General features: G+C 46.9%; 1 protein-coding gene across 1 annotated transcript; it reads left to right on the top strand.

The window, feature by feature from the left end:
• Positions 1-23292, top strand: pan3 (poly(A) specific ribonuclease subunit PAN3). The gene is made up of 18 exons (XM_084151845.1): positions 1-616; positions 1771-1892; positions 2703-2775; positions 3014-3084; positions 8937-9081; positions 9437-9660; positions 9791-9895; positions 10138-10195; positions 10917-11078; positions 11229-11345; positions 11498-11599; positions 15460-15625; positions 15975-16062; positions 17086-17225; positions 17582-17711; positions 19416-19480; positions 19625-19763; positions 20108-23292. Exons 1-18 carry the CDS (start codon positions 286-288, stop codon positions 20249-20251), a joined length of 2382 nt encoding a protein of 793 aa, XP_084007971.1. The 5' UTR covers positions 1-285; the 3' UTR covers positions 20252-23292.

Genomic DNA, 23292 nt, shown 5'->3' with positions numbered 1-23292 from the left:
ACAACAAGAAGGGTGAACGAGGCTCAACAACAGGCTAGCTACTAGCTAGGCCAGCTACATGGGTAGCGACAAAAGCGACCAGGATTTATCAAACGCAATGTCCTTATCTCAATTATTTGTCATCTAGATGGATATGTGGGTGATGTCATTTTAGGTGAGGACGAATCATATTTGCTGTTGCATATCGCTTTGCATTGACATTAATCGAACCCTGCTCGAGAGCAAGCTAGCTAGCAATCGACGTCTCTCTATGTTCGAATATTTTCCGGCGGCAGCAGCGGTGCCATGAACAGTGGACTCCCAGCTTCAGCTGCTCCACTCGGGGGTGTCGGAATACCCTGCGTCAAGGTGAAGTTCTGCCGATACTACGCAAAGGACAAGACTTGCTTTTATGGGGACGAGTGTCAGTTTTTGCACGAGGAACCGTCCATGGCAAGCATGTCCCTTCACGGCGGAGGAAGCCCTGTCCCTTTATCCATGTCAGGAGGAGCCGTGACGGCAGCGGGGTATCCGCTTAGTGCACCCCCGGCCTGCCCGGTCGGGGTACCGACCGTCCCCAAAAAGAGCGACTCTCTGGGGGCTGCAGGCCCAGCTCTGGAGGGACAACTGTTAACCAGTGAGTATGCTTGGCTGGTTGTCCCCTGTCCGACACGACAGGGCCTAACACATCCTCATCGGGGGTTGTTGGTTTGTGGGCGTGTGCGTGGCTTTGTTAAAATTGAGGCCGGGGATTCTTTGAGGCCTCTTTGCCACCCAAAGCATGTTTTTCAAGCTACACAATTAAGTATACCTAATTAGTTAAAGTGTCTGAACACTAAGGTTTTCATCCAGCGTCAATGTTTGAGCTCCTTCAATAAATGCATTTAGCTAACTGTGAGCAATTTCAGTGTTTTGTATTTGACTGCTTCAAGACATTAGTGGGCAAATTCAGAAAAAATTGGCTAACTTGTTAACTATCAAACTATGGCTAAACAAGTTAGTCTAGCCATAATCAACTCTCGCAAAATCAAAGTTCATGGCAAATTAACGTTTGTGCAACTCGTGTATTAGCAAAGTTAACTTGCTAGTTAATCCATCTAACTAGTTAGCTAGCTAATGTGGAATAGTTTGGAAGCGAGATATTTTATCATGGTTGTCTTCATGCATGAGTAGGATGGCTAGCTAGCTTACATGCTAACCCAAAACAGCTGCTGCAGTGTTGTGAAGTCCCTTTACTTAGAAGCTAGCTAGCGTTAACTAATTAGCATAATTAACTAGCAACATATTTCAACCACCACACAGCTGTATGTGATATCATTAAACTATGCAGAAGGACACGTTTGATTGCAACGTGGATATTATTATCATTTTGCACAGAAGTTGGCTAGCTAGCTGACTGGAGATAGTTGAAGTGTTTACATCTTCTCAAGAAGCTTTGCTGATTGGCTACTCATCTGTAATGGCCCAGTCCTGTAAATGAAGACAGTCAAACAATGGCCTCATGGCTACAACATTAGACGACTTTTGTACATTACATGCATTTTGCTTCACACAGCTATTCAATGAGTGAGACTCTTTAAGGGAGAAAGTGATCTGTTCTTTAATTTAGATGCTTTCGACCAGCAACTGGCCAGAAAATACATTATGCTGATAGTCTGTATGGCATCTCTTGTCTCAGTCTCCATAATGTTTTCCTAACATTGAATAGGACATTTACAGGACCATCCAGATTGTACCTGTGTAGTAGAAGGGGATGTCTAATTCTGAACCCATCATCCCTGTCCTCTGCAGTCCCTGGTATGGAGGGTGGGACCCTGAGCAATGCCAATCTGACCAACTCCTACTTCAGCAGCAGCTTCATTGGGGTCAATGGCTTCGGGAGCCCCGCAGAGTCTAAATACTCAATGATGCAGGTATGACTAGCCTCGGAATTAAACTATACAATACTGACTGGACAGATGCACTCAAGTGTTCAGGTACCAGCTTTAGATCTACGGTAAATTAGAAAATACGGGTCAATTACTGAATAATAGTGCTACTTGGCTAATGTGGAAAAGGTGTTCTTATTCTTGTATGTTAATCAGAAAGTCTGGTTCAGTACTGGTCCAAAGACAATCAGCTAATTACGTATACTCCTGAGTGGCGCAGTGGTCTAAGGCACTGCATCGCAGTGCTAACTGTGCCACTAGAGATCCTGGTTTGAATCCAGGCTCTGTTGCAGCCGGCCGCGACCGGGAGACTCATGGGCGGCACACAATTGGCCCAGCGTCGTCCAGGGTAGGGGAGGGAATGGCCGGCAGGGATGTAGCTCAGTTGATAGAGCATGGCGTTTGCAACGCCAGGGTTGTGGGTTCGATTCCCACGGGGGGCCAGTATAAAAAAAAAAATGTATTCACTAACTGTAAGTCGCTCTGGATAAGAGCGTCTGCTAAATGACTAAAATGTAAATGAAAATGTATGCCTAGGTGCTTGTTTATTACAATCAAGCGATCATGCAGGTATGAAGTCTATTTTAATCTATAATTCAACCAGATTCATACACCTAAGCAGAATTCCAAGACAATCAGCCAGTGATGCAGATATAGTGGGTTCTAATGGGAATGATTTTGCTACAGACTAGTACCTTTCCAGAACATCAGTGCTGCTTGCTTTGCTAGGATATGTTAGCTAACTAAGAGAGTACAGTTTTAAGCATCTGTGTTTTGTTTGTCTTTGTTGTGTAGAGAATGACCAGCAGCAGCAGTTCTCCCAGTCTCCTTGACGACAGTGCCAAGAACTTCAGCCACAATGCTCATGGTAAGAAGTTAGAACCCAGTACCTACAGAACACTTAATGTATCAGATCAATGAAACTTATAACTGTAGAATTATAATTGGAACTACTTCTAACTCTTTGATTGGAACACCCATGGAATCACTGACAGATCTATTCCATGGAACCCTCGCAGTTGGACCAGGTCAGAGTTGTGGGTCGATGGAAAACTCCCCTTGGACAACACAGTCTTCATTCCCTCTTCCTCTATGTCCTCTTCCAGATCCAGTTAATTCCCCTATGTCTTCACTCTTCAGTGACTTTGGTGCTCTGAGCATATCACAAAGGAGAAAGGTAAGAACACTACTGCCCTGGTGTGGTTATCAACCAAGGGGAATAGTTGGATTTTGATGCGTCTATTGAGTTTTAGGGCCTAAGGTGGAAAATAGTCCATCGTGGTTGGGTTGTGTGTTTTCTCTAGCTAACGTCATCCTGTCTATGGTGATTGTTTTATGCACTCCCCTACGTATTTATTTGGACAGTGAAGCTAAAACGTTTAATTAGGCTCTGTACTCCACCATTTTGGATTTGAGATCAAATGTTTTATATGAGGTGACGTTACAGAATGTCAAATTTTTATTTGAGTGTGTTTTCATACATATGTTGTACCATTTAGAAATGAAAGCACTTTATAGATCTAGTCCCCCCATTTGAAGGTGTCATAGGTATTTGGACAAATTCCACTTCTAGTGTATTACATTTACTCAAAAGTTTAGTATTTGTTCCCATATTCCTAGCACACAATGACTACATCAAGCTTGTGACTCTATAAACTTGTTGGATGCGTTTGCAGTTTGTTTTGGTTGTGTTTCAGATTATGTTGTTCCCAATAGAAATCAATGGTAAATAATGTATTGTCATTTCGAGTCACTTTTATTGTAAATAAGAATATAATAGGTTTCTGAGCACTTCTACATTAATGTGGATGCTACCATGATTACGGATAGTCATGAATGAATCGTGAATAATGATGAGTGAGAAAGGCATAATATCATCCCCCCCAAAAATGCTAACCTCCCCTGTTATTGGTAATGGTGAGAGGTTAGTATGTTTTGGGGGCATGATCTTTGTGCATCTGTAACTTTCTCACTCATCATTATTCATGGCTAAATCAATGCCATAACCAATTGCGTTACCGCTAAAATCAACTTTTGATCTGTCTTAAATATCCCTAGTTGCACTCACTGAAATTGGCATATTGGTAAATGTTTTTTAAGGACACACTTAAATTATTATCTCTCACACCTCAGCGCAAGCCAGCTGATGTTAGAACGGTAAATTGCCGAACCTGGCGTAAGGGCTGGAAAATGCCAGTGCGCCAGATTTTACATGAGGAAATTGCAAACTAACGTGCGTTTGACTCTTACGCCTCCTTACCGCCAGCTGAAAATGGAGCCCTATAAGTGAATTTGTCCAAATAATAGTGACGCCTTTAAATGGAGGGACTAGATACATAGTGCTTTTATTTCTAAACGGTAAAACGGATGTGTATGATAATACCCTTAAATAAAAAGTGAGATTCTGTACTGTCACCCAGGGGCGCAACTTTCACTGGGGATGGGGGGACGACCCCCCCCCCCCCCCCCCCCCTCACATTCTGAAATAGCATACAAAACAGGCAATGGTGTGCTTTAGGACCATGCGGACGCCTCCGAGCGGTCAGGTAGGCTGTTTGAAGAAAGAAAAAAAAAAAAATGTGTCCCCCCCACTTCTAAAACCAAAGTTGCGCACCTGCTGTCAACACATAGTTGTTTACATACACTTAGGTTTGAGTCATTAAAACTCGTTTTTCAGACACTCCACACCTTTCTTGTTAACAAACTATCGTTTTGGCAATTTGGTTAGGACATCTACTTTGTGCATGACACAAGTAGTTTTTCCAACAATTGTTTACAGACAGATTATTTCACTTATAATTCACTGTATCACAATTCCAGTGGGTCAGAAGTTTACATACACGAAGTTGACTGTGCCTTTAAACAGCTTGGAAAATTCTAGAAAATGATGTCATGGCCTTAGAAGCTTCTGATAGGCTAATTGACATCATTTGAGTCAATTGGAGGTGTACCTGTGGATGTATTTGAAGGCCTACCTTCAAACTCGGTGCCTCTTTGCATGACGTCATGGGAAAATCAAAAGAAATCAGCCAAGACCTCAGAAAAAAATGTGTTGACCTCCACAAGTCTGGTTCATCCATGGGAGTAATTTCCAAACGCCTGAAGGTACCACGTTCATCTGTACAAACAATAGTACGCAAGTATAAACACCATGGGTCCACGCAGCCGTCATACCGCTCAGGAAGGAGACGCATTCTGTCTCCTAGAGATTAACGTACTTTGGTGCGAAAAGTGCAAATCAATCCCAGAACAACAGCAAAGGACCTTGTGAAGATGCTGGAGGAGACAGGTACAAAAGTATCTATATCCACAGTAAAACGAGTCCTATATCGACATAACCTGAAAGGCCGCTCAGCAAGGAAGAAGCCACTGCTCCAAAACCGCCATAAAAAAGCCAGACTACGGTTTGCAACTGCACATGTGGACAAAGATAGTACTTTTTGGAGAAATGTCCTCTGGTCTGATGAAACAAAAATAGAACTGTTTGGCCATAATGACCGTCGTTATGTTTGGAGGAAAAGGGGGGAAGACTTGCAAGCCGACGAACACCATCCCAACTTCAAAAGTTGTGGCAAAATGGCTTAAGGACAACAAAGTCAAGGTATTGGAGTGGCCATCACAATGCCCTGACCTCAATCCTATAGAAAATGTGTTGGCAGAACTGAAAAAGCGTGTGCGAGCAAGGAGGCCTACAAACCTGACTCAATTACACCAGCTCTGTCAGGAGGAATGGGCCAAAATTCACCCAACTTATTGTGGGAAGCTTGCGGAAGGCTACCCAAAACATTTGACCGAAGTTAAACAATTTAAAGGCAATGCTAACAAATACTAATTGAGTGTGTGTAAACTTCTGACCCACTGGGAATGTGATGAAAGAAATAAAAGCTGAAATAAATCATTCTCTCTACTATTATTCGGACATTTCACATTCTTAAAATAAAGTGGTGATCCTAACTGACCTAAGACAGGGAATTTTTACATTTACATCATTTAGCAGATGCTCTTATCCAGAGCGACTTACAAATTGGTTCATTCAACTTATGATAGCCAGTAGGACAACCACTTATTTTTTTATGGGGGGGTAGAAGGATTACTTTATACTATTCCAGGTATTCCTTAAAGAGGTAGGGTTTCAAGTGTCTCCGGAAGGTGGTCAGTGACTCCGCTGTCGTGGGGGAGGTTGTTCCACCATTGGGGTGCCAGAGTAGCGAATAGCTTTGACTGGGCTGAGCGGGAACTGTGCTTCCGCAGAGGTAGGGAGCTAGCAGGCCAGAGGTGGATGAACGTAGTGCCCTCGTTTGGGTGTAGGGTCTGATCAGAGCCTGAAGGTAAGGAGGTGCCGTTCCCCTCACAGCTCCGTAGGCAAGCACCATGGTCTTGTAGTAGATGCGAGCCTCAACTGGAAGCCAGTGGAGTGTGCGGAGGAGCGGGGTGACATGAGAGAACTTGGGAAGGTTGAACACCAGACGGGCTGCAGCGTTCTGGATAAGTTGTAGGGGTTTAATGGCACAGGCAGGGAGCCCAGCCAACAGCGAGTTGCAGTAATCCAGACGGGAGATGACAAGTGCCTGGATTAGGACCTGTGCCGCTTTCTGTGTAAGGTAGGGTCGTACTCTGCGAATGTTGTAGAGCATGAACCTGCAGGATCGGGTCACCACTTTGATGTTAGCGGAGAACGACAGGGTGTTGTCCAGGGTCACGCCAAAGTTCTTTGCACTCTGGGAGGAGGACACAATGGAGTTGTCAACCGTGATGGCGAGATCATGGAGCGGGCATTCCTTCCCCGGGAGGAAGAGCAGCTCCGTCTTGCCGAGGTTCAGCTTGAGGTGGTGATCCGACATCCACACTGATATGTCTGCCAGACATGCAGAGATGCGATTCGCCACCTGGTTATCAGAAGGGGGAAAGGAGAAAATTAATTGTGTGTCGTCTGCGTAGCAATGATAGGAGAGACCATGTGAGGATATGACAGAGCCAAGTGACATGGTGTATAGAGAGAATAGGAGAGGGCCTAGAACTGAGCCCTGGGGGACACCAGTGGTGAGAGCACGTGGTGCGGAGACAGATTCTCGCCACGCCACCTGGTAGGAGCGACCTGTCAGGTAGGACGCAATCCAAGAGTGAGCAGCGCCGGAGATGCCCAACTCGGAGAGGGTGGAGAGGAGGATCTGATGGTTCACAGTATCAAAGGCAGCGGATAGGTCTAGAACGAAAAGAGCAGAGGAGAGAGAGTTAGCTTTAGCAGTGCGGAGAGCCTCCGTGACACAGAGAAGAGCAGTCTCAGTTGAATGACCAGTCTTGAAACCTGACTGGTTTGGATCAAGAAGGTCATTCTGAGAGAGATAGCAGGAGAGTTGGCTAGAGACGGCACGCTCAAGAGTTTTGGAGAGAAAAGAAAGAAAGGATACTGGTCTGTAGTTGTTGACATTGGAGGGATCGAGTGTAGGTTTTTTGAGGAGGGGTGCAACTCTCGCTCTCTTGAAGACGGAAGGGACATGGCCAGCGGTTGAGTTGATGAGCGGGGTGAGGTAAGGGAGGAGGAATCGGCAGGGAGGAGAAGGTGGCAAAGAGCTTCCTAGGGTTCGAGGTAGAGGCTTGAAATGTAGTGGTAGAAAGTGGCTTTGGCAGCGGAACCGGAGGAAGAGAATGTAGAGAGGAGGGAGTGAAAAGATGACAGGTCCGCAGGGAGTCTACTTTTCCTCAATTTCCGCTCAGCTGCCCGGAGCCCTCTTCTGTGAGCTCGCAATGAGTCGTCAAGCCACGGAGCAGGAGGGGAGGACCGAGCCCGCCGGGAGGATAAGGGACATAGAGAGTCAAAAGATGCAGAAAGGGAGGAGAGGAGGGTTGAGGAGGCAGAATCAGGAGATCGGAGGGAGAAGGATTTAGCAGAGGGAAGAGATGATAGGATGGAAGAGGAGAGAGTAGCGGGAGAGAGAGAGCGAAGGTTGCGACGGCACATTACCATCTGAGTAGGGGCAGAGTGAGTAGTGTTGGAGGAGAGCGAGAGAGAAAAGGATACAAAGTAGTGGTCGGAGACTTGGAGGGGAGTTGCAGTGAGATTAGTAGAAGAACAGCATCTAGTAAAGATGAGGTCAAGCGTATTGCCTGCCTTGTGAGTAGGGGGGGACGGTGAGAGGGTGAGGTCAAAAGAGAGAAATGAGTCAAAGGCAGACGTAGGGAGGTTAAAGTCACCCAGAACTGTGAGGGGTGAGCCATCCTCAGGAAAGGAACTTATCAAGGCGTCAAGCTCATTGATGAATTCTCCAAGGGAACCTGGAGGGCGATAAATGACAAGGATGTTAAGCTTGAATGGGCTAGTGACTGACAGCATGGAATTCAAATGAGATGGGTCAGGGGAAAAAGAGAGAATGTCCACTTGGGAGTGATGATGATTCCTGTGCCACCGCCGCGCTGACCAGATGCTCTCGGGGTAATGGTCAGACGAGGAAAGAGCAGTAGGAGTAGCAGTGTTTTCTGTGGTGATCCATGTTTCCGTCAGCGCCAAGAAGTCGAGGGACTGGAGGGTAGCATAGGCTGAGATGAACTCTGCCTTGTTGGCCGCAGAACGGCAGTTCCAGAGGCTCCCAGAGACCTGGAACTCTACGTGGGTCGTGCGCACAGGGACCACCAGATTAGAGTGGCAACAGCCACGTGGTGTGAAGCGTTTGTATGGATTGTGCAGAGAGGAGAGAACAGGGATTTTACTATGATTAAATGTCAGGAATTGTGAAAAACTGAGTTTAAATGTATTTGGTTAAGGTGTATGTAAACTTCTGACTTCAACTGTATAAAACATTTGATCTCAAATCCAAAATGCTGGAGTATAGAGCAAAATTAAGTTTTAGCTTCACTGTCCAAATAAATACATAGAGATGTGTATGTTTTACAGTATGTGATGAAGCCAAAGCCACTTACAAGGAAACAAACGTCATACAAATACAATGTCTGATGAAGCAGAACAATTTAATCTAATCCTAATATTATGCATCTCTCGCGCTCCCTCTCTTTCGCTCACTCTCGCTCTCCCAGGCTCCTAACCCTACAGCCAATGAGTTCATCCCTAAGGGGGCTCCCCGCATGGCCACTGTGGTCCAGTCCAGTGGTCCAGCCTTCCCCTCGCCCCTCTTCCCCCACCCCAGCCTCAGCAGCTCCACCGCTGCCGCCCTCGCACCCGGTGAGCCACCCACTATACAAAAAACGCTAAATTCTCTGACTTAACCCACCAACCAAGGGGTTTTATTGCTTTTAACCTTGCTCTCTTCGTGAATATGTCAGGTTGAGTGAGTTTTCAGTGTAGATTTTCTCTGATGTTACGTCCCATTGTTCTCCTGGCAACCAGATGAATGGACTCCATACAACGGAGAGATGCTCTAGAAAAAAACAGCAGACAATGTATTATTCAAGTAAATCCCCAACATAATGAATTCCACCTTTAGTCAGTCAGCAGTTAGTCAGAACAATGTATGGAACCACTCCAAAGAACTCTGTACCTCTGTTTAACCCATGTCCTCTCTGGTGTCCCCCCACAGGGATGTCTCTTTCTGCAGGGTCCTCCCCCCTCCACTCCCCCAAAATCACCCCCCACACCTCCCCCGCCCCTCGCCGGCGCAGCCACACCCCCAACCCCAACCCAGCCAACTACATGGTGCCCACCAGTGCGTCTGACCAGGGGGCCCACATCATCCAGAAGGAGACGGTGGGGGGGACCACCTACTTCTACACCGACAACACCCCCGCTCCCATGGCCGGGATGGTACATTCCATTTAGTCTGCCCTTACTGACGGAATGAAAATAAATTCCTCATTATCATCGGTCAACTGTCAGTTATGATTTCTCCATAAATAGGAATTGTAGTCGTTGAATGTGTGTGGTTTCTGTGCAGGTGTTTCCTACCTACCACATCTACCCCCCCACCGCTCCCCACGTTGCCTACATGCAGCCCAAAGCCAACGCCCCGTCCTTCTTCATGGCTGATGAACTCCGACAGGTACCCCCCCGTCTCTTATTTGTCAGTATCCCCCTCTCTCTTCATCCTCCTGGTTCTTCCTGTCTGAAACCCCAACTTTCTGTTTCCCTTTCTCTCTTTTTTTGCCCTGTCTCCATATTTCACTCTATTTCTCTCTCATCTCCCTGCCTCTGTTCTGTTTGTCTGGCTCTGTTCTCATCCTCCAATCAAACTGTGATGTCACAGTGTTGATCTCTGATGTCATTTCCTGTGGTTCCCTCTAGGAGCTGATTAACAGACATTTGATCACCATGGCTCAGATCGACCAGTCAGAGAACACCGGTAAAGCATTCCTTCCCTTATTGGCTGAACAGAGGTAGTGGAGGGGATGTTATTGGAGTTGTGGTCATTGTTTTGACGGTTGATGTGTTCTGACGGTTTGGTCGTGTAGCCTCTGTTGCGGTTTCCCTGCAGGCTGAAAGTGAGACTCGCACCTGAGTCGTGTCTCAGTCTGTAGGATTCCTGATGACAGTTTACACACACACACACGAATAGTCACACTGGTTGGTTTGTAGAACATTGTCAAGTTGTTCAACTATCAAAACTTGTAACTTAAGATAAGTGCCAACAGGGATGCTGGCCCACAGTTGTGTCAAGTTTGCTGGATGTTCTTTGGGTGGTGGACCATTCTTGATACACACAGGAAACTGTTGAGTGTGAAAAACCCAGCAGCGTTGCAGTTCTTGACACACTCAAACCTGTGTGCCTGGCACCATACCCCATTCAAAGGCACTTAAATAGTTTGTCTTGCCCATTCACCCTCTGAATGGCACACATACATAATCCATGTCTCAATTGTCTCAAGGTTTAAAAATCCTTCTTTAACCTGTCTCCTCCCCTTCATCTACTCTGATTGAAGTGGATTTAACAAGTTATATCAATAAGGGCGTCATAGATTTCACCTGGTCAGTCCGTCATGGAAAGAGCAGGTGTTCCTAATGTTTTGTCCACTCAGTGTACGCGTGTGTTCTCATGACGTGTATCCCTGTCCCATCTGTCCCAGGTGTTCCATCTGAGGTGGACAGCTACCACAGCCTGTTTCCCCTGGAGCCTGTCCCCCCTCCCAACCGCCTGCAGAAGACCAGCAACTTCAGCTACATCACTTCCTGCTACAAGGCCGTCAACAGCAAGGACGACCTGCCATACTGCCTGAGGAGGATACATGGTGAGACCACACACACACTTTAGCCTTCATGTCCTTGGGGTTTTAAATAATCTTATTTGCTATCGGATCTTTTCTTTGAGCCTTCTTTGAAAATATAAGGAATCTTGAGTGGTCATGTTCTCTGAATGTCTTTGCTGTGTGTGTGTCCAGGTTTCAGGTTGGTGAACACCAAGTGTATGATGCTGGTGGATATGTGGAAGAAGATCCAGCACTCCAACTCTGTTACCCTGAGGGAGGTCTTCACCACCAAGGCCTTTGGAGACCACTGTGAGTCGTGTGTGTTTGTGAGTGGCAGGGGGTCTCTAAGTGTGTCCCCATGTTGTATGTTTGTGTATACATGTGTAATTGTTTCCATTGGTTTTTGTGTGAGTGTGTGTTTGATTCATAACCCCCATGATAACCTCCTGTTTCTCTCTCAGCGTTGGTGTTTTCCTATGATTTCCATGCGGGGGCAGAGACCATGTTTAGCAGGCACTTCAACGACCCCACGGCCGACTCCTACTTCACCAAGAGGAAGTGGGGTGAGTCTTCCCTCCACCAACACTCCCTTCACCTCTCCCATACTGACCCCAACACGCTCCCCCCCTCACCTCTCCCATACTGACCCCAACACGCTCCCCCCCTCACCTCTCCCATACTGACCCCAACACGCTCCCCCCCTCACCTCTCCCATACTGACCCCAACACGCTCCCCCCCTCAACTCTCCCATACTGACCCCAACACTCTCCCTCCCCCTCCTTCACCTCTCCCATACTGACCCCAACACTCTCCCTCCCCCTCCTTCACCTCTCCCATACTGACCCCAACACTCTCCCCTCACCTCTCCCATACTGACCCCAACACTCTCCCTCCCCCTCCTTCACCTCTCCCATACTGACCCCAACACTCTCCCTCTCCCTCCTTCACCTCTCCCATACTGACCCCAACACTCTCCCTCCCCCTCCTTCACCTCTCCCATACTGACCCCAACACACTCCCTCCCCCTCCTTCACCTCTCCCATACTGACCCCAACACACTCCCTCCCCCTCCTTCACCTCTCCCATACTGACCCCAACACTCTCCCTCCCCCTCCTTCACCTCTCCCATACTGACCCCAACACTCTCCCTCCTTCACCTCTCCCATACTGACCCCAACACTCTCCCTCTCCCTCCTTCACCTCTCCCATACTGACCCCAACACTCTCCCTCCCCCTCCTTCACCTCTCCCATACTGACCCCAACACACTCCCACACATCCCCCTTTCATGACCCCCCTTGGTCCTCACACCTTTGTCCCTCTCTGCTTCTCATGTTTTGAAACTTGACTTGTTCCTAACAGATTTTCTGTATGTGCAGGAGTGAATGTCTTGTGTAGTGGTTTATTTTGAAAGTATGGATGTGTCTGTCTGTGTGAGGGGCTGTGTGTATACAACTAGTGGTGTATCTGTCTGTGTATACAACTAGTGGTGTATCTGTCTGTGTATACAACTAGTGGTGTATCTGTCTGTGTATACAACTAGTGGTGTATCTGTCTGTGTATACATTTACATTTACATTTTAGTCATTTAGCAGACGCTCTTATCCAGAGCGACTTACAGGAGCAATTAGGGTTAAGTGCCTTGCTCAAGGGCACATTAACGTCATTTAGCAGACGCTCTTAGCCAGAGCGACTCACAAATTGGTCCGTTCACCGTATAGCCAGTGGGATAACCACTTTACAATTTGGGGGGGGGGGGGGGGGGGGGGGTAGAAGGATTCCTTTATCCTATCCCAGGTATTCCTTAAAGAGGTGGGGTTTCAAATGTCTCCGGAAGGTGGTGAGTGACTCCGCTGTCCTGGCGTCGTGAGGGAGCTTGTTCCACCATTGGGGTGCCAGAGCAGCGAACAGTTTTGACTGGGCTGAGCGGGAACTATGCTTCCGCAGAGGAAGGGGAGCCAGCAGGCCAGAGGTGGATGAGCGCAATACTCTCGTTTGGGTGTAGGGACTGATCAGAGCCTGAAGGTACAGAGGTGCCGTTCCCCTCACTGCTCCATAGGCAAGCACCATGGTCTTGTAGCGGATGCGAGCTTCAACTGGAAGCCAGTGGAGTGTGCGGAGGAGGGGGGTGACGTGAGAGAACTTGGGAAGGTTGAACACCAGACGGGCTGCGGCATTCTGGATGAGTTGTAGGGGTTTAATGGCACAGGCAGGGAGGCCAGCCAACAGCGAGTTGCAGTAGTCCAGACGGGAGATGACAAGCGCCTGGACCAGGACCTGTGCCGCTTCCTGTGTAAGGCAGGGTCGTACTCTCCGAATGTTGTAGAGCATGAACCTGCAGGAGCGGGTCACCGCCTTGATGTTGGCGGAGAACGACAGGGTGTTGTCCAGGGTCACGCCTAGGCTCTTCGCACTCTGGGAGGAGGACACAGCGGAGTTGTCAACCGTGATGGCGAGATCATGGAACGGGCAGTCCTTCCCCGGGAGGAAGAGCAGCTCCGTCTTGCCAGGGTTCAGCTTGAGGTGGTGATCCGTCATCCATACTGATATGTCTGCCAGACATGCAGAGATGCGATTCGCCACCTGGTTATCAGAAGGGGGAAAGGAGAAGATTAGTTGTGTATCGTCAGCGTAGCAATGATAGGAGAGACCATGTGAGGATATGACAGAGCCAAGTGACTTGGTGTATAGGGAGAAAAGGAGAGGGCCTAGAACTGAGCCTTGGGGGACACCAGTGGTGAGAGCACGTGGTGCGGAGACAGCTTCTCGCCACGCCACTTGGTAGGAGCGACCGGTCAGGTAGGACGCAATCCAGGAGTGAGCCGCGCCGGAGATGCCCAGCTCGGAGAGGGTGGAGAGGAGGATCTGATGGTTCACAGTATCAAAGGCAGCAGACAGGTCTAGAAGGACAAGAGCAGAGGAGAGAGAGTTAGCTTTAGCAGTGCGGAGAGTTTCCGTGACACAGAGAAGAGCAGTCTCAGTTGAATGACCAGTCCTGAAACCTGATTGGTTTGGATCAAGAAGGTCATTCTGAGAGAGATAGCAAGAGAGTTGGCTAAAGACGGCACGCTCAATAGTTTTGGAAAGAAAAGAAAGAAGGGATACTGGTCTGTAGTTGTTGACATCAGTGGGGTCGAGTGTTGGTTTTTTGAGAAGGGGAGTAACTCTCGCTCTCTTGAAGACGGAAGGGACATGGCCAGCGGTCAAGGATGAGTTGATCAGCGAGGTGAGGTAGGGGAGAAGGTCACCGGAGATGGTCTGGAGAAGGGAGGAGGGGATGGGGTCAAGCGGGCAGGTTGTTGGGCGGCCTGCAGTCACAAGTCGCAGGATTTTATCTGGAGAGAGAGGGGAGAAAGAAGTCAAAGCATAGGGTAGGGCAGTGTGAGCAGGACCAGCAGTGTCATTAGACTTAACAAACGAGGATCGGATGTCGTCAACCTTCTTTTCAAAGTGGTTGACGAAGTCATCCACAGAGAGAGAGGAGGGGGGGGGGGGGGGGGGGGGGATTCAGGAGGGAGGAAAATGTGGCAAAGAGCTTCCTAGGGTTAGAGGCAGATGCTTGGAATTTAGAGTGGTAGAAGGTGGCCTTAGCAGCAGAAACAACTAGTGTTGTTGTATACAACTAGTGGTGTATCTGTCTGTGTATACAACTAGTGGTGTATCTGTCTGTGTATACAACTAGTGGTGTATCTGTCTGTGTATACAACTAGTGGTGTATCTGTCTGTGTATACAACTAGTGGTGTATCTGTCTGTGTATACAACTAGTGGTGTATCTGTCTGTGTATACAACTAGTGGTGTATCTGTCTGTGTATACAACTAGTGGTGTATCTGTCTGTGTATACAACTAGTGGTATGTCTGTCTGTGTATACAACTAGTGGTGTATCTGTCTGTGTATACAACTAGTGGTATGTCTGTCTGTGTATACAACTAGTGGTGTATCTGTCTGTGTATACAACTAGTGGTGTATCTGTCTGTGTGAGGTGCCCAGTGCTAACGGTTTCTGTGTGAGTGTGGAGAGGGGTGTAAGGGGGGTAGGTGGATGTGTGTGGTGCCAGCACTGACAGTTGCTGGTCTGTGTGATATTAGGAGTGTGTGTGGTTGCTGGTGTGTTCAGGCTGTAGTCTGGAAGGAAGCTGTGGCTGAAACTGATCCTGAGACAGGTTCTATAGATACTAGGTAGACACAACTACCTGCTATAGCAGGAATACAGCCAGAGGAAGCAGAGCCTCTCAGCCTCTCTGACATCAATGCAACAAGTGTTCTACTGTAATTACTACTCTATATCCTACTAACACCTCTCTCAACTGTTCATCAAGTGTGTGTATGTGCGTGACTGTGTCTTGACATTTGCTAGAAAGTTGAGCCTCAATGTGTTTCATCTGTGTTTCTAATCGTGTGTGTGTCCCGTGCCCCTCTGTAGGGCAGCACGAGCCCCCTCCACCCCGGCAGCATGCAGGTCTGCTTCCTGAGTCTCTGATCTGGGCCTACATCGTCCAGCTGAGCTCAGCCCTCAGAACCATTCACACTGCTGGCCTGGCCTGTAGGGTCATGGACCCTAGCAAGATCCTCATCACCGGCAAGACCAGGTACACACACACACACCTTGCAGGCACACACAATGGTGACCAAGGTTACGGATCCCAGCTAGATCCATGTTCTCTGATACCAGGTAGACACAAAGATTTTGAATGTGCATTACTTGATTGTGGGCAAGCTACCTAAAGTTCCCTGCAAGGGAACTGTGTATAGACCATTGTCTGCAGCCCTCTGATGTTTATCTGGTGGCTTATTTCCTGTACAGGACCGTGAAAGCAGAAGCTCTGTATTAGTCTTGGCTTCCTTTTTTCAGACTGAAGAATGGGGAGAAACCACACAAACATGCTTACATTTTACACAGTACACACACACAGCTCACCATGCCATTTCTCCCTGCAGGTTACGGGTGAACTGTGTAGGGGTGTTTGATGTCTTAACGTTTGACAACAGTCAGACTAACCATGTGGCCCTCATGCCACAGTACCAGGTACAGTAAACCCCCTGTCTGTCAGTCTGGCAGAACATAGCCTAGTTCAGATTCAAATGGACACATGGTTCTGTTCTTTACCCTGTTCTCCTGTGTGTGTGTGTGTGTGTGTGTGTGTGTGTGTGTGTGTATGATGGGGTTTAATATTTTCCCCAAAATCTAGCAATTTTCCTTCCTGTTATTCCCATTCAAACCGGAAATGCAATTTAAAAGCATATAATACTGTCTATTTCCTCAAGCACTTTTGTGGCCACACTGTTTCAAACCATTTTGTGAGTAGCCACGGTTTATATTTTGAGTGTCTACCAGTGTCACACAGCTAGTTTGGAGATTTGAATGTGAGATTGAGATTGGACATTGTCTACACTAACTGCGTCGAGAGGTTGCGTGTAGCCTACACATGATAGTAAGCAATTCAGTGTATAGAAGCCATGCAGGTAAGTGATGATTTCTATTGAGGACTTCATGTTGAGTGAATATGGTAGTAATGACTGGTGTAATGTAGGGTCGGGACGATACCAGTATTCTTTCCATGGCACAAAAATGTAAACACGAAGCAGACCTAACTCTTTAGTCCTTTAAAAACCTGCTGTATGTAAAATATTGTGCGCTATAACTTGGAAAATAAGTACATTTTTCCTAAAGAAGTTAAATCCACTTCGTGTTTTGTTTCCTTGCCACGATACTAACTCGTATCTCAGTACTGGTATCGTCCCGGACCTAGTTTCATGTATGAATGAAGCCAGAGAGTTGATATGTCACATATTTGTATGTTTACATTGGTGTTACATAGAAGTTGTATATTATTGATACACAGTACCCGTCTTTTTTTTTTACTGGAAGGAGCTTGGTTGGGAAATCTCGGGATACCGGATCCAGTTTTAAATCCTAGTGTGTGTCTGTTATACTTGGCTTTGTGTGATGTGACTTGTTGACCTGATTTACTTTGGTTGAGTTGAGTTGGCCCCTGGCTGTAGTGTGTTTGTTCTGTTGTTAACCCTGTTCTTGTGTGTGTGGGTGCAGCAAGCGGACCTGATCTCCCTGGGCAAGGTGGTGTTGGCCCTGGCCTGTAACTCTCTGGCTGGAATTCAGAGAGAGAACCTGCAGAAGGCCATGGAGCTGGTGTCAATCAACTACTCATCAGACCTCAAGAACCTCATCCTGTAAGACAACCACAGACACAGAGAGAACCTGCACAAGGCTATGGAGCTGGTGTCAATCAACTGCATCTGCAACTGCTCACTCACATATAGTGTCACATGTCCAACTCTAGTCCTCAAGGGCCGAGGATTTTCACTCCTCCTTTGTACTTGATTGATGAATTAAGGTCACTAATGAGTAAGGGACTCCCCTCACCTGGTTGTTTGGTCTTAATTGGACACTAATTGAAAGAAAATAACAAAAGCAGCCGACATGGCCCTCCAGGAATTGAGTTTGACACTCCTGTGTTGTGTTAGTTTGGACTGACAGAAGTACACCCTCTGACTGACACGTAACGTACTCTGTGCCTGTGTTGTAGGTATCTACTGACAGAGCAGTCAAGGCTGCGAAGCGTCAATGACATCATGCCCATGATCGGAGCTCGCTTCTACACACAGCTGGACGCATCACAGATGAGGAATGATGTAATCGAGGAGGACCTTGCCAAGGTACACACACACTGTTGGGTCATGGAGTTCAACAGTAGCTAGGTTTCCATCCAATTGGCGACAGATTTTCATGTGAATATTCTCAAATCTGCATAACAACTATATGTACATTTTCCCACCAGAGATGTTTCCATCAAATTGACTTGTTGCAGACAAAAGGCTGTTCGTAATGACGTAGTTCAAATAACTTTTGCGGTTAAGTACCGAATAAAAACATTCAAGTTAAATGGGTTTCCTATCGCATTTTCAACTCTACTGATGGTTTTGTCATAAAAATGTTGCGTTATATAGCGAATGTTCCCACTCTGGTCTTGGCATGTGTGCTGTAGCCAACAGCTTGCCGATACAGTGAGGGTAGGCTACCTACATGATAAGATTGTTATGGACAAAAGAGCAAGATTATCTTTATTCCGTGAAACGGCAGCCAAGCATCGATCATCATGCCACCAGAATAGGACCCTCGATATTTATTGGAAAGGAGCATCAAGCTTTCCCCACCCTGTGAAGTTCATTAGAACTTAATCTCTAGCCTAATAAACTGCATGGTTTTCTGAGTCGTAGTGGGAGGACCACACCATATCATCGCGTAACTCCAAATTTACTTTGATATGATGGTTAGTTATTATATCAATATTAGCGCATAAAGGCATTTCCACCGTCATTTATCACATAGTTAATTTGACTGACAGAGATCCCACCTTGTCATGCGTATTTAGTTTTGTTTCCATCAGGCCTGTCGTGACATTTTTTATCTGACATGTACTTTACTCCCATAAAAAGGTAGGATGGAAAGCTGGTTAGTGTGTGTGTTTGATGCCACCTCTGCTCTGTAGAAGGGGTGGTGAAGGGAAGAGACGCAAGGTGGCGAGGGTGAGGAAGGAGAGGTGTGAAGATACAGGATGTTCTATGTGGGCTGTGTTCCCTCTGTCCCCGCTCTACAGCTTCTGCTTTCCTCTTCTGTCCTGGCCGCAGGCGTGAAACCACTGGCCTCTCACTGCCCTGTGTATGTGTGAGAGTCATGTTACTCCCTTGGTGTGCGTTTCTGTTCAGATGGGTTTCTGGTTGTATTTTTATCCACAATGCCCTTCATGCTTATACACGTACTTCTCCTTCCTCGCTCACATACGACAAAGATAAGCACCACTGTGCCGAATTGGGTCACAGACAGCAGGGACGTGTGTTATCAAGCAGGCGTTGATGAGTGAGTGTGTGTGTGTGTGTGTTCGTGTTCGTACTCTCTGTGGGTTTGGTTTGATGGTGACTTATTTAAAGGGACAAACTGCAGTTCAATCTAAAAAAGTGGGCACCCCACCACTGATAAATAGTTGAAGGATAGGAACCACTCTCAAATCCATAGACAGAGCTATGGATGTAAGGACTGACCATCCATGAGATCAAAATGATAATAATATATGCCATTTAGCAGACGCTTTTAACCAAAGGGACTTAGTCATGTGTACATACATTTTACATGTGGGTGGTCCTGGGAATCAAACCCACCCCTGGCGTTACAAGCGCCATGCTCTACCAACTGGATATTAGGAATGTTTTGTACTCTGTGTAACTAATACTACCACCTACAGTTCACCAATATAGACAAACACCTCGTCCAGTTTAAAATATTACATCAATGGTTCATTTTACTCATTGTGTTGTGTTGATGTATGGTATATAACTGATCAAGTTGTTTTATCTCTGTCGTAGGAGGTCCAGAATGGTCGTCTCTTCCGTCTGTTGGCCAAACTGGGCACTATCAACGAGAGGCCAGAGTAAGTACTGTATCACTCTGTTTGGAGTGAATGTTTAACATTGACCAATTGACTCTCCCTTCCTTTTACACTTCTACAGGCTCTCTTCACTTGTAGGTGTCTAACTTTCTCTCTCTCTCTGTCTGTCTGTCTTTGTGTGGTCAGGTTTCAGAAGGACCGTACGTGGTCTGAGACAGGAGACCGCTACCTGCTGAAGCTGTTCAGAGACCACCTGTTCCACCAGGTGACGGAGGCTGGGACCCCCTGGATAGACCTCAGCCACATTGTCTCCTGCCTCAACAAAGTACGCCGCCTCCTCGTCCTCCTGCCTCCTCCTGCCTGTCTCTTTCTGTATTTCTCTATCTTTCTGCTTCTCTCTTCTCTGGGTCGTTCTCACCCTTCTGTCTTTTTTTTTTACTCACTGCCCACTCTCCTCTCCACTCACTCTCCACTCACTCTCCTCACTCACTCTCCTCTCCTCACTCACTCTCCTCTCCTCACTCACTCTCCTCTCCTCTCACCCTCCTCTTTCTGTGTGAGCCACTTGTCTTCCAATATATCTCTCTCTTTCTGCGTATTACTGTCTTGGTGCTCAGCTGGACTACCAGTCTAGCAGTACTTACCTCTCTCTCCCGTCTCTCTGTGTAGCTGGACGCGGGCGTGCCTGAGAAGATAAACTTGGTGTCTCGTGATGAGAAGAGTGTTCTGGTGGTGACCTACTCGGACCTGAAGCGCTGCTTCGACAGTACCTTCCAGGAGCTGCAGCAGGCCGCTGCCACCACCCCCCTGTAGCGCCCCCACCAGACAGCGGGGTGGGACTGCCTGAACCCTGAACCTGACAGCACATTATTGCACTACATCGGAGGACCAGGCGCATAGTGATGACATCATCAGAGGGGCAGAGGTGGCGGGACTTGCTGGATCTCAGTCACATACACTGTCTTGGCAACCAGGAAGGCTTTTCTAAAGCTGCTTTTTTTTAAAAAGTTTTTCTAAAAACCCGCAGCTGCGACTACAAATTATGGACAAAAACAGAAGCTGTGACCATGACGATGAGAACAAGGATAATGAACAATGCATTTTTTTTTAGACTTGGGGAACAAAACGGATACAAAAAAAATACTTCTTCCTGCTTTTTTTCTGTGGAGGATGCACTAAGACTTTACTTTTAATGAATGTGTGTGAGTGGCCTACAAGATGCAGCTACAGAGAGAGGTGAAGTCAGACACACACACAGACACAGACTGAGAACTGAATATAAATCAGGCTTTCTTTTTACTGCGTCTCTCTTCCTGCTGGAGACCACACCCCTTCATACCAACGCACTAAGAGACGGGACAGACCACTGGATGCTTTCAAAGGGGGTGGTCAGAGAACCCATTCATGAAATGGACCGGTCCAAGTCAGCCTTGGTTGTCAGTTCCCACTCAGAAAGGACAAACCACTGAGTTTTGGAGTAGGGTGCGGGTTGGGATGGGGACTCTGTTGAAACAGACCAGTGTTGGGTCAAACTGTGGTTTCTGTTGGCACCGAGTGTCTTTTCCCGATGGCTGTGTACGTGTTTGTTAGAGCAGAGTCATGCAGGCCGGCAGCAGCCTCCTTTTTTGCTTAATGTGGAAAATGTTGTGAGACAAATGAAGAACGTGGGAGAAGGAGCTGGCTCCTCAGCTCTGGGATGGAACCCATGGATTGGGCCAAAACTAGATAATGGAGCCAGTTCTGCCTCAATGTGGAATGTCCTTTTCTTTGCCCCTTCCCTCCCTCCCTCCCTCCCTCTTTCTCCCTCCCCTGAAGGGTCCCTCCCTCCCTCCCACTTTCTCCCTCCCCTGTAGGGTCCCTGTCGACCTTTCTTCATTTGAGAATAAGTTCAGCTTTTTGTGATTCTTTCTAGCTGGTTCCTCTAATTTTGATCAGCTGTAGTGTGGTGATGCATGATGGGACATGGAAGGGACAGTCTTTTCCGCCTCAACACAAACTTTATTCTGTGGACCAATTCCGGGGGAGGGGGGGGGGGGGGGGTGTGGCGCAACGAACAGGGCAACGGGGCGAAGTGGATTGTAAGAAGGGGTTTTGAATCATTTTAAGAACATCTGTTTTATTTGACCTTTTTAAGATCATGTGACACAAAATGTGCTTGAGCAGCTATGACCAGGAGTCACCTCTCACCTTTCACTTCTGACCCCTCCCAGAGGTCCTTTGGGTTTTTCCCCCAGAAGTGTGCACTCATTCACTCCCTCTCATGGCTTTAAAAATAATGGATTGGCATAAGAGATATGATGGAAACTCCAAACCATGCTTGTACCAATCCAATGCCTTTGAATTCATAATGAGTAGTGAAGGAGTGTACACATCAGGGAGAAGGATAGAGAATTGGTAAGGGGGGTCGGCAGTGGCTGTTGCACTCAGAAGCAAGGATCTATTCAGAAGGGTGAAACGTTCAAAGCATTTTAGAAATGTATTATATAATTAGATCATACCAATACTTCTAGTCACACGAGAAGGTAACTATGTCTATTCTATACATCACAGTTCTATGTGCAACATTCAACCCTATTGAATAGACCCTCTGTTGGATGGTTTGGAATTCTCTCAGGACGATGGACGGCTGCAGGGGCCCAATGACTGAATGTGTTTGGCCGTCATTGGTCGCCCTTTATCCAGTCAGATCGGTGTGGGCGGGACTCTAAATGTGTGTGTGGGGTGGGGGTGGGTGTCCCTAAGCACAGATCTAGCATCAGTTTACCATAGTCCAGTCTTACCTGAAATACTAGGGGGATGACAACATATCTGACCCTATGTCAGTTGTTAGGGGCATCTTCTACCTACTCCATGAGGTGAGCTGGGAGTTGGCTATGTTAGAATCATGTACTGTTTTTAGTGACATGATCAAGACTGAAAGCATATTTGGTGAATGTGGTGCTTAGACCCCCATCTTTAAACCGATCACACACACCCCCATACCAGCACATGGCCATCCATATCCCCAATCCACACAAGTCAACACTCATCATATCACCATCATAACACACACTCCAGTAATACTAGTGATGCGCGGGTCAGCTGTTTGTTCACCCGCACCCCACCCGCAATTGCTAATAACCCATCCGCAACCGCCCGACTATATGTGATAAAGTGAAAATCTGCACCCGACCCTTACCCGCAAATATAGAAAATGCGCAGTACAGTTGCCTTTTTTTCCTCTTGGACATTTATTGAACGATGATGTTTTTCTTCAACAATTCATCAATTTATTGAATATTTAGGCCTATTGAACAGTAGCCTAATGTTTTGCAGAAACAAAAAATGTCAAACAATAGCCTAAATTGACACCTTTTGAGAAACAAATGTCAAACAATAAATGTATATATTTTAGGCCGACTGCCTGTGAGGCCTTAATAGGCTTAGAAAATAAATAGGCTGTAACGCAACAAAATCCAGTTCTGGGACTATAATTGTCTACTTAGTCTTTGTTTTGCAGAAAGAGAATAGCGTCCACTGTGCCAGGTTTGTTGGCATGCGTAGCCTACAGTTAAAACCTAAAGCTTAGGTACTAATTTTTCAAATTAAAGAAAAACCTCAATGTAGCTATAGATATGAATTATACAATTATTTTCGCTTTATTCAAGCCGCCACCCACCCTAAACCCCTTGCCCCGTGGATGTAACCGTGGGGACTGTGGGGGATGAGTCAACCCGTGCATCACTAACTAGTGCTGCCCCACTTCCACACACACCATCACCATCTTAGTATGTTTTATGCCCCTCTTGTGTTTGACTAAAATGTTGTAATATTTGTGTGTACAGCAGTATTTTAATAAAGAATACCAAAACATA

Source organism: Coregonus lavaretus, assembly GCF_964263955.1.
Source record: "Coregonus lavaretus genome assembly, chromosome: 34".
In the NCBI taxonomy this organism is placed as follows: domain Eukaryota; kingdom Metazoa; phylum Chordata; class Actinopteri; order Salmoniformes; family Salmonidae; genus Coregonus; species Coregonus lavaretus.
Note: the sequence above shows the minus strand (reverse complement) of the source record. Positions and strands in the feature narration are given on the sequence as shown.

Bases quoted from the DNA above. Each gene is read 5' to 3' on its own strand.
- pan3 (XM_084151845.1), top strand. From the start codon at position 286: ATGAACAGTGGACTCCCAGCTTCAGCTGCTCCACTCGGGGGTGTCGGA. The intron at 617-1,770 runs GTGAGTATGCTT...TGTCCTCTGCAG, and splicing joins GGAGGGACAACTGTTAACCA to TCCCTGGTATGGAGGGTGGG. The intron at 17,226-17,581 runs GTAAGACAACCA...CCTGTGTTGTAG, and splicing joins GACCTCAAGAACCTCATCCT to GTATCTACTGACAGAGCAGT.